General features: G+C 40.6%; 1 protein-coding gene across 1 annotated transcript in view; it reads left to right on the top strand.

Moving 5' to 3' along the window:
- Positions 1–1,326: 1,326 nt before the first annotated feature.
- The window catches only part of LOC114649944 (mesenteric estrogen-dependent adipogenesis protein-like), a 38,453-nt gene continuing 26,025 nt past the window's right edge, over positions 1,327–13,754 (top strand). The window contains exons 1-2 of the mRNA XM_028799334.2: positions 1,327–1,879; positions 1,969–2,096. Coding sequence (XP_028655167.2) covers positions 1,635–1,879; positions 1,969–2,096 — 373 coding nt within the window. The 5' untranslated portion in view covers positions 1,327–1,634. The remainder of the gene's footprint in view (positions 1,880–1,968; positions 2,097–13,754) is intronic.

The raw sequence follows: 13,754 nt of genomic DNA on the forward strand, positions 1-13,754 counted from the left end.
CAACCTTCCTTCTCTCCATCACATCAGCTAATTCCCTTCCCTTAGCAGTCATACTGCCAACATTCAAAGTTCCTACCTTCAGTTCCACTCTCTTTACCTTTCTCCTGTCCTCCTGTCTCCTCCTTCTTCTTCTCGTTCTTTGGTCAACAGTAGCCCAATTTCCGCCAGCACCATGTTGGCTAACAGTTCAGGTGGCAGCCAGTTTAACCCAGTCCTTGACTAATCCAGTATGGAAGTCTGTATTGTTGTCCTCATATTGATCTGGCAAAATTTGTCACGGGATGCCCTTCCTGATGTAACCCTCCCCATTAATTCAGGCTTGGGACCGGCACGAAGAAACAGACTGGTTTGTGTATCCCTCGCAGCTGGGTTGTTTAAGGGGCTACTTATGGGATACTTTTTATTATAAAGTTTTTTATAGGGTTATCATGGGCAGTGTTTAATTACTAGGACCTGAGTACTGAATTTCGTTTCTGCATATGGATGTTGGAATGACAATTAAAGATCATTGATCCCTAAATAAATGTTCTTTCTGGAACCTTCATGTGGATGGGTCTTTTGAGAACCAAAAATGGTTCCTCTATGGCATCGCTCTCAAGGATCTTCTTTAATAATAAAGGCACCTTTATTTTAAGAGTCTACCTTATTAGATTTACCATGTCCCTGCTGCGCGCTGTCTCTTTGCATTATTTTGTGTTGCCCATTCGCAGAACACATCACTACAAGGTGCATTACAAAGCAAGCAGGAATGTCATCCAAAGTGCCAAAATGACATATGGGATCATTATTAGCATCCATTCATCCATTTTCCAAACCGTTGAATCCGAACACAGAGGGTCTGCTGGAACCAATCCCGGGCAGGGCGGCAACACACCCACACACCAAGCACACACTAGGGCCAATTTAGAATCGCCAATCGACCTAACCTGCAAGTCTTTGGACTGTGGGAGGAAACCGGAGCACCCGGAGGAAACCCACACAGACACGGGGAAAACATGCAAACTCCACGCATGGAGGGCCCGGGAAGCGAACCCAGTTCTCCTTACTGCTAGGCAGCAGCGCTACCACTGCGCCACCCTCATTATCACTAACACTCAAAAAAAGCAAATGAAACAACTACATTTCTGTAGATATGGGCCGGGGTAAAAAAAAAGGCACCAAATACGATGAAGGCTCCTTTTCGTATTTCTTTTACATGCACAGTCCTGTTTACGTATTAATTAGTGTACCATGTATGCACACGATGTCACACCTTCGTGCGCACTTCTTCTCGATATAAACAAAACATTCCGCAAGCATGGCTAACAGAATGCACAGCCCCTCACGTTTGTTGATGGGGTCTGATTGCGTAAACACGTATCAGGCTTTAATCTCCAGGATTTTGACAAACAAGCGTTTTTGATGAGGGTTATACCGATGATAGTCTGCCTTTTGTGTACTGCTCCGTCTTTGTTTATCACGTTGATTTTGATGTGTCCGAAATATCGGCGTTTTATAACTACATGCATTAACTGAATCAATCCCATTGTTTGTCTGCCACGTTTTTGGAAATCGCCTGCGGGCGGGGAACAGGAAAGCCAGTCCTATAAACACTGTAAGAGGGCCGTGCCTGAGTGAGCCGCGCTCACGCCGTAATGCACCCGCAGCAGCCAGCCAGACGGCCAGCAAAGAGTGACATGAGGGGCGCCACGGGCAAACCATTCTACTTAGCGGCAATCGCCCTGGAGGATTTTCTCAAAGAACCCCCCTTCGGGTTCACGGTGGAGAAGAGGGGTTCTGGTTACCGATTCGTGAAGTACGACCCCGAGAGCTGCTGCGTGTTTATCGATGACGTCCAGACAGCCAAGGGAAAAGTTATTTTCCAGCACTCTCCCGGGAGGTAAAGAGGCCACGACAGAGAACAACGCATTCGTTCAATCGCAACTCTGTTCGGCATACTGATGTGGATTTTTGCCTTCGTTTCTCTAGGTCGGTGAAGGTGCGATCTCCTGGAGAGTATACGCAGCTGAGAAAGAGGCTGACGTCTAAACTTATCTTCTTGCTGGTTTCAGCCTGCGGAGGTTCTGCAGGCGGTACAACGAAACGAAAAGCCAAAGGTACCCATTTTAAACTCTGCTATGTAATTTTTTTATTAAACATCAGAAGCTCTAAACACTATGGGGCTTGTTGTGAAGGAGAAGCTGTGGGGGTTGGGGTCTGGGTCTGGAAGACAACGTAAAACTACTGCAGGAATACAATTGGCATTGGCAGTCCCGGGTCAGTTGGTGCCATAGGTGGGAATACACAAGCCGCCCCAATGCCTTTTATGTGTATTTAATTATAATACTAATATGAGAACTATAACAAGAACAGCATTGTCTTCTTCATTAATAATATTATAGTATAATGCAACATGGCAGTCATTAACTATCAGTACTATCTGCTGTAATTGTACACATCAGAGGAATGTGGCACAGTGCAGGCTGTGATGGATATGTCTGAATAAGTCACTTTTTTCTGGAGGTTCCCTCAGGTGAGTGTAGCACACTGCTTGGCTACAAGAACCTACACCATTCAGTTTTACACATGCTTTATAATCACTGCAGGACTGCTAGTAAATACCTAGGGTTGTAATGCCGCACATATCTGAAGACACTTAGACAGTCAAGGTCCCAAAATGGTGCCTGATGGCCCTTTGTTCCCAGTGTCAGAGGTGGGAGCTCCTGCATTTTAATTCTTTTCAGATCACTGCATTGGCTCCATGTAATGGAATTTGTTAAGTTCAAGTCCTTGGTGCTTGCTTGCTTGCTTGCATTAGCACTTACGAATACTGAGACACTTGGGAGGTCCCATGCTTCTTCTCGACCACTCAGGTCTGCTTATGAGTGGCATCTGGTGATGCAAATTCTGTGTGGAGTCAAAGCTCAATCCAGGCTTTTTCCATGTGTAGCTCTTAGCTGGTGGAATGATATGCCCACCTCCATTTGAAATTCTGACTCCCTCAATGTCTTTAAGAAGCGTTTGAAGACTGTCTTGTTTGGTGAATCTCTGTCTAACTTTGTAACTAAGGAATTATAACAGTATTTTATTTTGAACTCCTCACTTGCGAAGATCATTTTTATACCCATGTCCTGTCACACTTGTTTCCAGACAGTTCCCCAGACTGATGTTACTCAATTATGTTGACCTGCTTTGTAAATCGTTTGCAAATGCTAAGCAAATAAATGTTTAATTTAATATAATGGATTATTATAGAAGGACATTGTTTTTTTTCCTTCTAACATACAGCAATTACCTCTGCCTGCAGTGAGGTTATTACAAAACGCCATTATGGAAGCTGAATAAGAGAGAGCATGGCTGTAGTCTTGAATTAGATCTAATTAAGTTCTATACGTCTGGACATTCTTCTGCTGAATCAATGCAATCAAGAGGGGTAAAAAAAAAAACAAATCTACTAACTTTTATAGATTTAACTTTTTACTTCAGGCTGCTGACTTTGCTTTAATAGAAAGTTCAGCTATGCTGTAAGTGATAGGACAAATAACTTTATGATGATGTTAGCAAGCTACTGGCCCAACTCTCACTTAGCACTACTGTTACTAATTCAGAAACCTAACATAAAAATATTTGATGTCATCTTGACATAACCTACCTTCACCTTATCCCTCTTCTCTTCGTTCTTCCTTTTTTTAAAAAAAAAAAAAAAAAAGCACAAAATTGCTTTGAAAATGTTGTAATTTTTGATAACTAAACAGCAAATGCAAATGTTGTAAACTTTTTTTTCCAATATTTTAACCTATTATTATTGAAATATTACCTAGACGAGTACTGAGTTTCATTTACAACGGAAGTCAGATGTCGATGCTTGGAATGACTTCATACCAGAATTGACCAGTAAAACATTCAGAAAAACAATTTGGACACGTCAAGGAAACTCTTTGTTGTGTTTGCTCTGTCAGAATACAAACAACAAGTGAACAATGCATTACGGCATATTTTGCGTAATCTTAACACTGTAGCAACATGTCCACAGACACAAGTTGGACCATTCTGTGTGTGTGTGACTGATTTATTGAGACAGAAGTGCTAATAAACAGTATAATACAGCTTAAGTCATGGTAATATAATAACCCATTGCTCCAAGGGATGGCGCTGTGTAATAATGTCTCTTCTCTTCCTCCTGCACTTTCATTTTTTTTTTTTTTTTAATCGTGCTCCAGAAAGTTTTCAATATGACATTATTTATATTCACAGTTCAAAATGTCCATTGCTTTGTCTTAGAGTGGCATCTCTCCATTTATATTGTGATATCCGTCTACATCCATGACTGAGAAAATTCGGTATCATCCTGGATGTGATTTAATAAATGGCCAGATCTGAATGAGTGAGTGACTGAACACTGACATGGTGCATGGGGTTGGTTTCTGTCTTGCTTCCAGTACTTTTGGACCATTCAGCCCATCAAGATTTTTTGTTTAGCTAATAGCTAAGCTGTGCCAATATCTGAGCCAGGTACTTCATAAAGATTGTCAAGGTTTCTGCTTCAATTACATGTCTTGATAGGATGTTCCAGATTCGAACAACTTTGTGTAAAGAAGTGCTTCCTGGATTCCTTCCTAAAGACACATCCATAACTTCATGTAAGAGACTGTAACAATTGACTAGCCCCATAAACCATGACAAATTTGAAATATTCCTCAGTGCTGGTTTTCCTTGGCATGGGTAAAACTGTAGGTCATGGGTGCTCTTATTAACAAGCACAGTGATAATGACGATGTTAATAGATAGATGTTTATTTGTCCAAAGGGGGGTTAAATGCACAGAAACTGAGAATGTTTAGGCAGTCACTCATGTAGGACCTTTCATTTCCACAGTCCATCAACCACAAGAATTTAACGACTTCAGTAAGCTAAAAGGCAATGGTCCAGGATAACCCATGCTAGCATAGGGCAGAGGATGTTTTAGTTGTGTTTGCATCAAACCATAACAACTTAAGGACTTCTGTATAATAAAAATATCTGCTAATTTATGAAAGGTCTCTTTTTAATGTCAATAATAACTTCTCTACTTTATGTAATTGAGCAGACTTCACATAAGTAACATTAATAACCAAGCTCCTCAACCAGCAAAAATATTAAACTTAAAAGTTTTCATATTGTGTGGACTGCCTTAAGCCATTCCCAGAGAATATTAGCACTACTTCAGTTAGCAGATAACCAAAACTGAAAGAGCTGTGCAGATTTTATTGCATTATTAAACTGAGACATGGATAGTTCAAGATGGATCAAGTTGTAAAAGGTAAAGTCTGGTCACTTGGCATGAGCAGACACCAGTGTGAAACATGGCTAGAAATATGTCATAGTTCCCGGTATGCACTTAAAAGATGTTTGTGGCTTCATAGGAATATTTTACATAGAAGGGTCCTGAAAAAAACATTGTAGAGGTGGAAAACAAATCAGTGACTACACTAAAAATAATAAATTTACTAGAAAGCAAATGTGACATCAAATATGGAGGCCAATCAAGACAGGCACAGTTTAATTAAGGATTTTCAGATTGCTTTGGCCACTAGTGGGATCTTAGCCATGGAAGCTTCTGATGACATGCCAGTTTAAGTTTTTAGTGTAGCACTGCTTACGCACATCTGTCAAGAGGGTTGATGGCCATTAACTCGTTTTTTTTTTTTGTTTGTTTGTTTTTTTCCAAAGGAGTGTGTGAAATAGATAGAAAGGAACTAATCTCTATCATATATATATAATATATATATATATATATATATATATGTATAAAATATACACAGTACTGTGCATAAGTTTTAGGCAGGTGTGAAAAAATGCTGTAAACAAAGAATGCTTTCAGAAATATAAATAATTATTGTTTATTGTTATCAATTTACAAAATGCAAAGTGAGTGAACAAAAGAAAAATCTAGATCAAATCAATATTTGGTGGTACTACCTTTTGCCTTCAAACCAGCATCAATTCTTATAGGTACACTTGCACAAAGTCAGGGATTTTGTAGGATTCTAGTCAGGTGTATTATCAACCAATTCTACCAAACAGGTGCTAATGATCATCAATGTCACACGTAGGTTGAAACACAGTCATTAACTGAAACAGAAACAGCTGTGTAGGAGGCTTAAAACTGAGTGAGGAACAGCCAAACTCTGCTACCAAGGTGAGGTTGTGGAAGACAGTCTCATGTCATGGCAAGACTGAGCACAGCAACAAGACACAAGGTAGTTGTACTGCATCAGCAAGGTCTCTCCCAGACAAAGATTTCAAAGCAGACTGGTGTTTCAAGATGTGCTGTTCAAGCTCTTTTGAAGAAGCACAAAGAATCGGGCAACGTTGAGGATCGTAGACGCAGTGGTCGGCCAAGGAAACTTCGTGCAGCAGATGAAAGAAACGTCAAGCTTATTACCCTTCGAAATCAGAAGATGTCCAGCAGTGCCATCAGCTCAGAACTGGCAGGAACCAGTGGGACTCAGGTACACCCATCTACTGTCCGGAGAAGTCTGGCCAGAAGTGGTCTTCATGGAAGAGTTGCAGCCAAAAAGCCATACCTCCGACGTGGAAACAAGGCCAAGCAACTCAAGTATGCATGAAAACATAGGAACTGGGGTGCAGAAAAATAGCAGCAGGTGCTGTGGACTGATGAGTCAAAAATTGAAATATTTGGCTGTAGCAGAAGGCAGTTTTTTCGTCGAAGGGCTGGAGAGCGGTACAATAATGAGTGTCTGCAGGCAACAGTGAAGCATGATGGAGGTTTCTTGAACGTTTGGGGCTGCATTTCTGCAAATGGAGTTGGAGATTTGGTCAGGATTAATTGTGTTCTTAATGCTGAGAAATACAGGCAGATACTTATCCATCATGCAATACCGTCGGGGAGGCATATGATTGGCCCCAAATTTATTCTGCAGCAGGACAACGACCCCAAACATACAGCCAAAGTCATTAAGAACTATCTTCAGCGTAATGAAGAACAAGAAGTCCTGGAAGTGATGGTATGGCCCCCACAGAGCCCTGATCTCAACATCATCGAGTGTGTCTGGGATTACATGAAGAGACAGAAGGATGTGAGGAAGCCCACATCCACAGACGATCTGTGGTTAGTTCTCCAAGATGTTTGGAACAACCTACCAGCCGAGTTCATTCAAAAACTGTGTGCAAGTGTACCTAGAAGAATTGATGCTGTTTTGAAGGCAAAGGGTGGTCACACCAAATATTGATTTGATTTCGATTTCTCTTTTGTTCATTCACTGCATTTTGTTGATTGATGAAAATAAATGATTAACACTTCCATTTTTGAAAGCATTCTTTGTTTACAGCATTTTTTCACACCTGCCTAAAACTTTTGCACAGTAGTGTGTGTGTGTGTGTGTGTGTGTGTGTGTATATATATATATATATATATGAAATACATATTCATGAAACTTGTACACATGTTTCTCATTGGTCGACTAAAAATACTGTAGGGTGAAATCAACCATAACCCACCCTCTCCTGGGTTGGGGTGGGGGGGGGGGTGATCTTGCAGTCTTGTATGCATGTTATCATCAAGTTGACACTCGGAACAACCACTAGAGGGTGAACTGGAGGTGACTGCCAGCATTCTTTGTTTGTGCACCAACGCACCCCTGTTACTTTTGAAATTAATTAGAGTTGGCCAGTTCCGAGTGTCAACTGAATGATAACATACATACAAGAACAAGCACATTAGTAAGTCTTCGTTGCTTGTTAATTTATTTTTGTTTTGTTTGTTGTATTATTTTGTTAAGTTGTGTTTTTTTTTTTTTTTTTTTTTTCTCAAACAGCTACAAAAAAAAAACCACTTTATTTTCCTCCTGGGCAACGCTGGGTATTTCAGCTAGTTAAGATAAATAGGAAAGACAATATATAAGGCAAATAGCTATAGTTAAATACAAAGGAACTACAATATAAAATATCTTGTATAAAAGATATATGTAGTTGTTAAAGGCACTATATACGATAGGTGAATTCCATGCTTCAAACATTTACAAGTTTGAAATACGAGAGGTGCTAACAAAGTGTCCAAATCTGAATCATCTGTTGAAGAGGACCAAACCCAAGGCATCTCACATGCAAAGCCCCGTACTAAAGTGGGGCTGCTTCTTTTACACAGAACCTGGGAGTTACTTCCGGTGTCACGAGACTGTCCCTCCAGAAGTACTTCTGGGTAAGGCTGAAGCCCCACAAAGTTGGGACTGTTAATCCGTTTTACGTCCCCCCCAACAGGGCTGTTCCATGAAACTATAGTTCCCAACATGCTCTGTTCGTATCTGTAGAGGTACCATAACCCAGAGGTACTGCTACCTAGCATTTGGGGAAGAAAATAACCCAAATAAATTGTGTTCCCCTGTCCTTTTATTAAATTTGCCTCGTGGTGGAGCAAGGATTCTTATTCAGCCCCAGCTATGATGCCAGTCCCTGCACGCCATCCATCAGAACTGTGTATTTGTATGTTTGTCCATTCTTTGTAATTTGTTAGTGGACCACTCTGATGTTGCTGTGTCCTCCCTCCCTTTTTATGGAAATCTGACAGAAGGGTCCAGCAGTGGATCATTAAATTTGAGTCTTGTGAGTACAGTATTGCTGTTTCTTTGCATTTTCTGTTTAATGTGATTTATTTGCTTTGTTTTCTGCATTTTGGCCTTTTTATTGTGTATTGGGATTAGTTCACCTTGGATTGCCTTTTTTGATAAATCTTTTTTTTCTCTTTTGAGCATTTTGTTATATATTTTTCTAATTTTTAGTAAATGTCTTCATTTATAAAGATTCATCACTACACCCTTGTTTACAAGCCAGAGTTTTATGGTCACTCCTTCCCTTGTTGAGGATTGTGGTAAATATTTCTGGTACATTAGTTACATATTTAACATCAAAGCCAAATCCTGATTTTTGGGCCTGTGTAGGTGGAAGCCTGCAGGTAGTAAATGGGGACTTGGAGTGAGTGTTTTCTGGGCAGACTGGTGAGGATCTTGGCCTGCTTCCTGGAACATTTCGGAGGCTTCACACCCCATTCGCCATATGTAACACAATTCTCTGGAGTGACACTTGTACAGCCTATCACTCCTCATTAACCCACATAGGCACTCACTATGTTTAACAGGGACAACATGTTGGTGTCCCGGGATATAACCGAGATCTAAAGCCTGACACACCTTGGTCCCCAAGAATAACATGTGACACATCTTCACAGGGTCCCCACATGCTATCTAGACCTAAAGGCCGATATATCTTGGTCTCTGAGAATCCGGTAGACAAGGGCCTCTTAAGATTTTTAATCTTAGGACCCCAAATAAGAAAATCAATACCATTCTGGGACCCGAGAAAAGGATTAGTACCATGATGATAGCAGAGCAATAAACAGACAAATAACAATGACCATTTGACAATAAACAGTAAACGGTGTTGTTTCCTTTCAAGCACACTTCTCGCATGAATATTACAAAAAGAGAATTAGAAAGCAAACACATTAATAAAACAATAATTATCATTTGAAAACATGGAATAGATTCCTAAGGTGCAGTATATCACTGCAAGAGTAAATACTTAGTTTAAGCTTTTGTAAAGCTGAGAAAAGTTCATTTTTGGGGTTTAGTGTTAGGAGATGATGGTTTTTGAAAGAACAGTATAAAAGATCACATAATCAATTGACTCATGGCGCCGGACAAGGAATAAAGCAATCAAAAAACAATTAATTGATGCAGTTTATTTACCTGGTATTAAATAACATTTAAAAAAATAAAATACTACTTTTCATATGAATTCCATCATTAACAATACGTTTTTCTAAATGAGTTTGCAAATAGTTCAACATATCATGCTTTTCATTTAATACTTCAATAAATTGAGTAAAAACAGTAGCTAAGTTAGTCCTAAAAGAACGTATGCAGTGTTTTATATGGTGACAGGATAAATCTTTATGAATAATTTGGTGAACTGACCAGTTTGAAACATTTTCTGTTACTGAGTGAAGTTGTGCAGAATTTCTACAGCTTGTCTCAACCTTTATATATTTTCTGCCATTCTTATAATTCTCAGTGGTCCAACAACCATGTCCTTCACACTACTAGCAGATTGAAATTTATAAAAGCAATTTGAAACAGTGTTATGAGAAGGCATTTGTAGTGGTCGAAGCACAATGAACTTAGTGCAGAATTGTCTCAGTGGTAGTGCTGCTGCTTTGCAGTAAGGAGACTGTGGAAGATTGTGGGTTCGCTTCCTGGTTCCTCCCTGTGTGGATAGCGCTTTGAGTACTGAGAAAAGCGCTATATAAATGTAATGAATTATTATTATTATTATGTCTCTGCTACAGAATTAGATTCAATTTATGTTGTAACAGTGAACATATAATGAAACAATGACCATTTGTCTATGGCCACTGAATCTGCTTTTAGTATAAAGCATACAGTATATACCACATATCCTAATCACTCGTAAGTCATGGCATTCTCAATAATTGTCACATCCTTATACTGCGGTCCCATCACCTGTGACATTCCCACATCTCACCCCTTTTCTTAGAAGTGTCTTTGCTTGTTAGTGTAAGTGCCATGGTGGATGGACTGGCATCCCGGCTGGGATAGAAGGTAAATGTTGTCAGGCCAGGAAGCCGTAATGGAAGGACAATCTGAGCAGAGGCATATCCCAGCCAGAATAGTTATTGATTCCTATCTCAACTGTGGTAAAAGAATAATGGATGGACTAGGAAATTTGGAACGGACACTCTCAGGTTTGAGTGGGACTTGTAGTTTCGAAGGATGACCCTGTCAGAGTCCTAGGGTGCTGTTGGGGATACACCTTCCTGGTTTGGGAGGCTTCTGTATGACCTGTGAGTGCTTCCATTATGTGAGGCCATACTTAGTTGGAGGAGGGCTCTATCATAAAAGAAAGCAAAATAAGGTATTGTGTTCATTGGATATTGTGATGTGGAGTTTGGAAAAACATAATTACCCCCGGGACTGTCTTGGTGTAATTGTGTCTTGGGTTTGGGGACTCGGTGGTGCCACCCGGAGGTCACATTCGTCATCTCAGTTTGATCGTTTTGCTGGTTGTGACAGGGTAGGTGGTGATGTGGGGGTTATTTCTTAACTCCCTGTGATCCGTCAACAGCATTGTTTCTCATAATATATTCCCATAATAAATAGTCTGCTAAACAGAAGGAGGTGAATCGCTCAACACAGAATTCGTTCTTGATTAAACTCGGCTACTTTTATGACATAATCATGTGGTGCCCTGTCACAAACTTGTCAGTGACCCAATATGGGCTGTGACCCATAGTTTAAAAAACACTGAATTAGATAAGTGGAGGCTGATGCATCTTGGGCAATGACACTTAACCAAGGAATGATGCATTATTCCTATCAAGCTTTCCTCTGTTGGGGTGTTCCCCTCTGCCTGTTGACCTTCTATTTATCATTTCACTCACTCAAGATGTATAAGGTATAGAAAATGTAAAAGCAAAGTAGTATTTATGAAGAATAGAATAATAGCACAAGAAAAAATCTAAATGGAAAGTAGAAATTGGTAGTTCTTTAATGATGTGGAAACAGAACATTAGCAGTAAAGGAAACATCAGTGACTAAGGGTGTTGTCCTGGCAGTTTGTTTAGTCAGCAGTCAAGCAGATGCATGGAGAGCTTCTTCAGTGTTCAGGTTTATAGTCTCTCTGATGGAATGGAGTCTCTCCCACCCTCTTTCTCTCTCTGATGTCCCTGTTGTCCCTCTTCTGTCTTTATGCCAAATGACCCTGTGGTCCTCTGCCTAAAAGCTTTTATCATGAAAGTTGCTTTGTTTGTGGTATCTCCAGTTCCCTTGTGAAAAGAGGTTATCCTGTCTATCATTTGAGTTACGGGCTGTCTGGTTATTGTAATCTAATATTATAATGTGAATTATACACTTAGATAATAATGAAAGAAAATGAGAGCCTAGAGTTAGATAACATAAAAAGGAAAATCTACAAAATACATCGGATTAAAACAAAGACATAAAGCATTCCCACAATGCATCGCTCTGTGCCTGGAGTGTTCATTTACAGGTCATCACAGTCCGTCTGAGCACTAACTTATAAACAAGGCAGGCTGCAGCTTGCTTTTAATATTGTCCATGCAGTCCCAAAATAGTGATTGTCCACTCCATAACACAGTGTTAGGAAAATTATTTAGATATATTTATTGCCATTGGATTACAAGCAGGTTAAGTGACTCACTCTGGCTGACAGCCCAACTCAAAAGCAGAAGCCGAACCAGCAGCCTCATGCTGCTATGCTCTGCTACGCCAGAGAGTGAGCGATTTAGCACCAAGCCAGCAGACACTGATGTCACTCTCTTTGCTCAGCCCTGCCTGCTTCCACTCATTCAACCCAAAATTTACTCTCATTCAGTTGTTAACATTTTCAAACCTTTCAGTCCATTTTGGGATCATGAAGTAGTGCTAGCCAGGAACCCACTCTGGACTGTATGCTGGCCCAACATAGGGTATGCACACACATTAACTTATGGCAGACCAATTTCAGGTCAGTATTCTGGAACTTTTTTAGTTTAACTTTAAAGTCACAGTGTGGCTGTTGTGTTGCCACACATATTTATTACAGTTGATGTAATTGTTCCTTCCTGGAATAATCAGGATCAGGTGGAATTGTTTGCTGAAGTACCCTATGAACTCGACAAAGAAGGGAAAGAAAGCTGTGGATGGAAAGAACAGATGTACATAAGAGCTCGCTTATTTGTGAGTTTGAGTCCCTGGAATTCACAGTCTCTATAGTTATCATAATCTCTCTTTAAATGAAAAGGATCAAGTGTGGAGGATTGGGCAGCTAATCCTGTTAAAACTCCACTTTTGGAGTGGCCACTTTCTTAATACGAGTGATAGGAAGGGAAGGGAGTTATATCATGGGTTTCTCAGGCTTGTGCATAAAAGGCCCAGTTTAACGCTATCTTTATCAATGGGACAGGATGTGCAAAGTTTATCTTAATGCTACTTGATATGAGAAATCAAAACATTTAGTGTAGATTTTAGAGGGGTTCAGGGTGTTGTTTTTCAGTTATTACTAGGCCTGGGAAAGCTAACTCGCTAATTTCTGCGATTAATGTGGCCAGTTTAACACCTTCAAAAAATATCACATCCAGGACCGACAAGAGGCAAACGCCTTCCGGCAGTGCTTTGTTTTTCATATAATTATTTTTTTAACATTACAAAACAAGTATAGAAAAATGTTAAGTGTGTACGTAAAGAATTACATTCACATCCAGTACCGTATTTATATACTACCTTTAACAATTTTATAAAGTAAAATTTTTATTTTATCCATCCATTCTCTTCCGCTTATCCGAGGTCGGGTCGCGGGGGCAGCAGCTTGAGCAGAGATGCCCAGACTTCCCTCTCCCCGGCCACTTCTTCTAGCTCTTCCGGGAGAATCCCGAGGCGTTCCCAGGCCAGCCGGGAGACATAGTCCCTCCAGCGTGTCCTGGGTCTTCCCCGGGGCCTCCTCCCAGTTGGACGTGCCCGGAACACCTCCCCAGGGAGGCGTCCAGGAGGCATCCTGATCAGATGCCCGAGCCACCTCATGTGACTCCTCTCGATGCGGAGGAGCAGCGGCTCTACTCTGAGCCCCTCCCGGATGACTGAGCTTCTCACCCTATCTTTAAGGGAGAGCCCAGACACCCTGCGGAGGAAACTCATTTCAGCCGCTTGTATTCGCGATCTCGTTCTTTCGGTCACTGCCCATAGCTCATGACCATAGGTGAGGGTA

Source organism: Erpetoichthys calabaricus, chromosome 4 (assembly GCF_900747795.2).
Source record: "Erpetoichthys calabaricus chromosome 4, fErpCal1.3, whole genome shotgun sequence".
Lineage (NCBI taxonomy): Eukaryota > Metazoa > Chordata > Cladistia > Polypteriformes > Polypteridae > Erpetoichthys > Erpetoichthys calabaricus.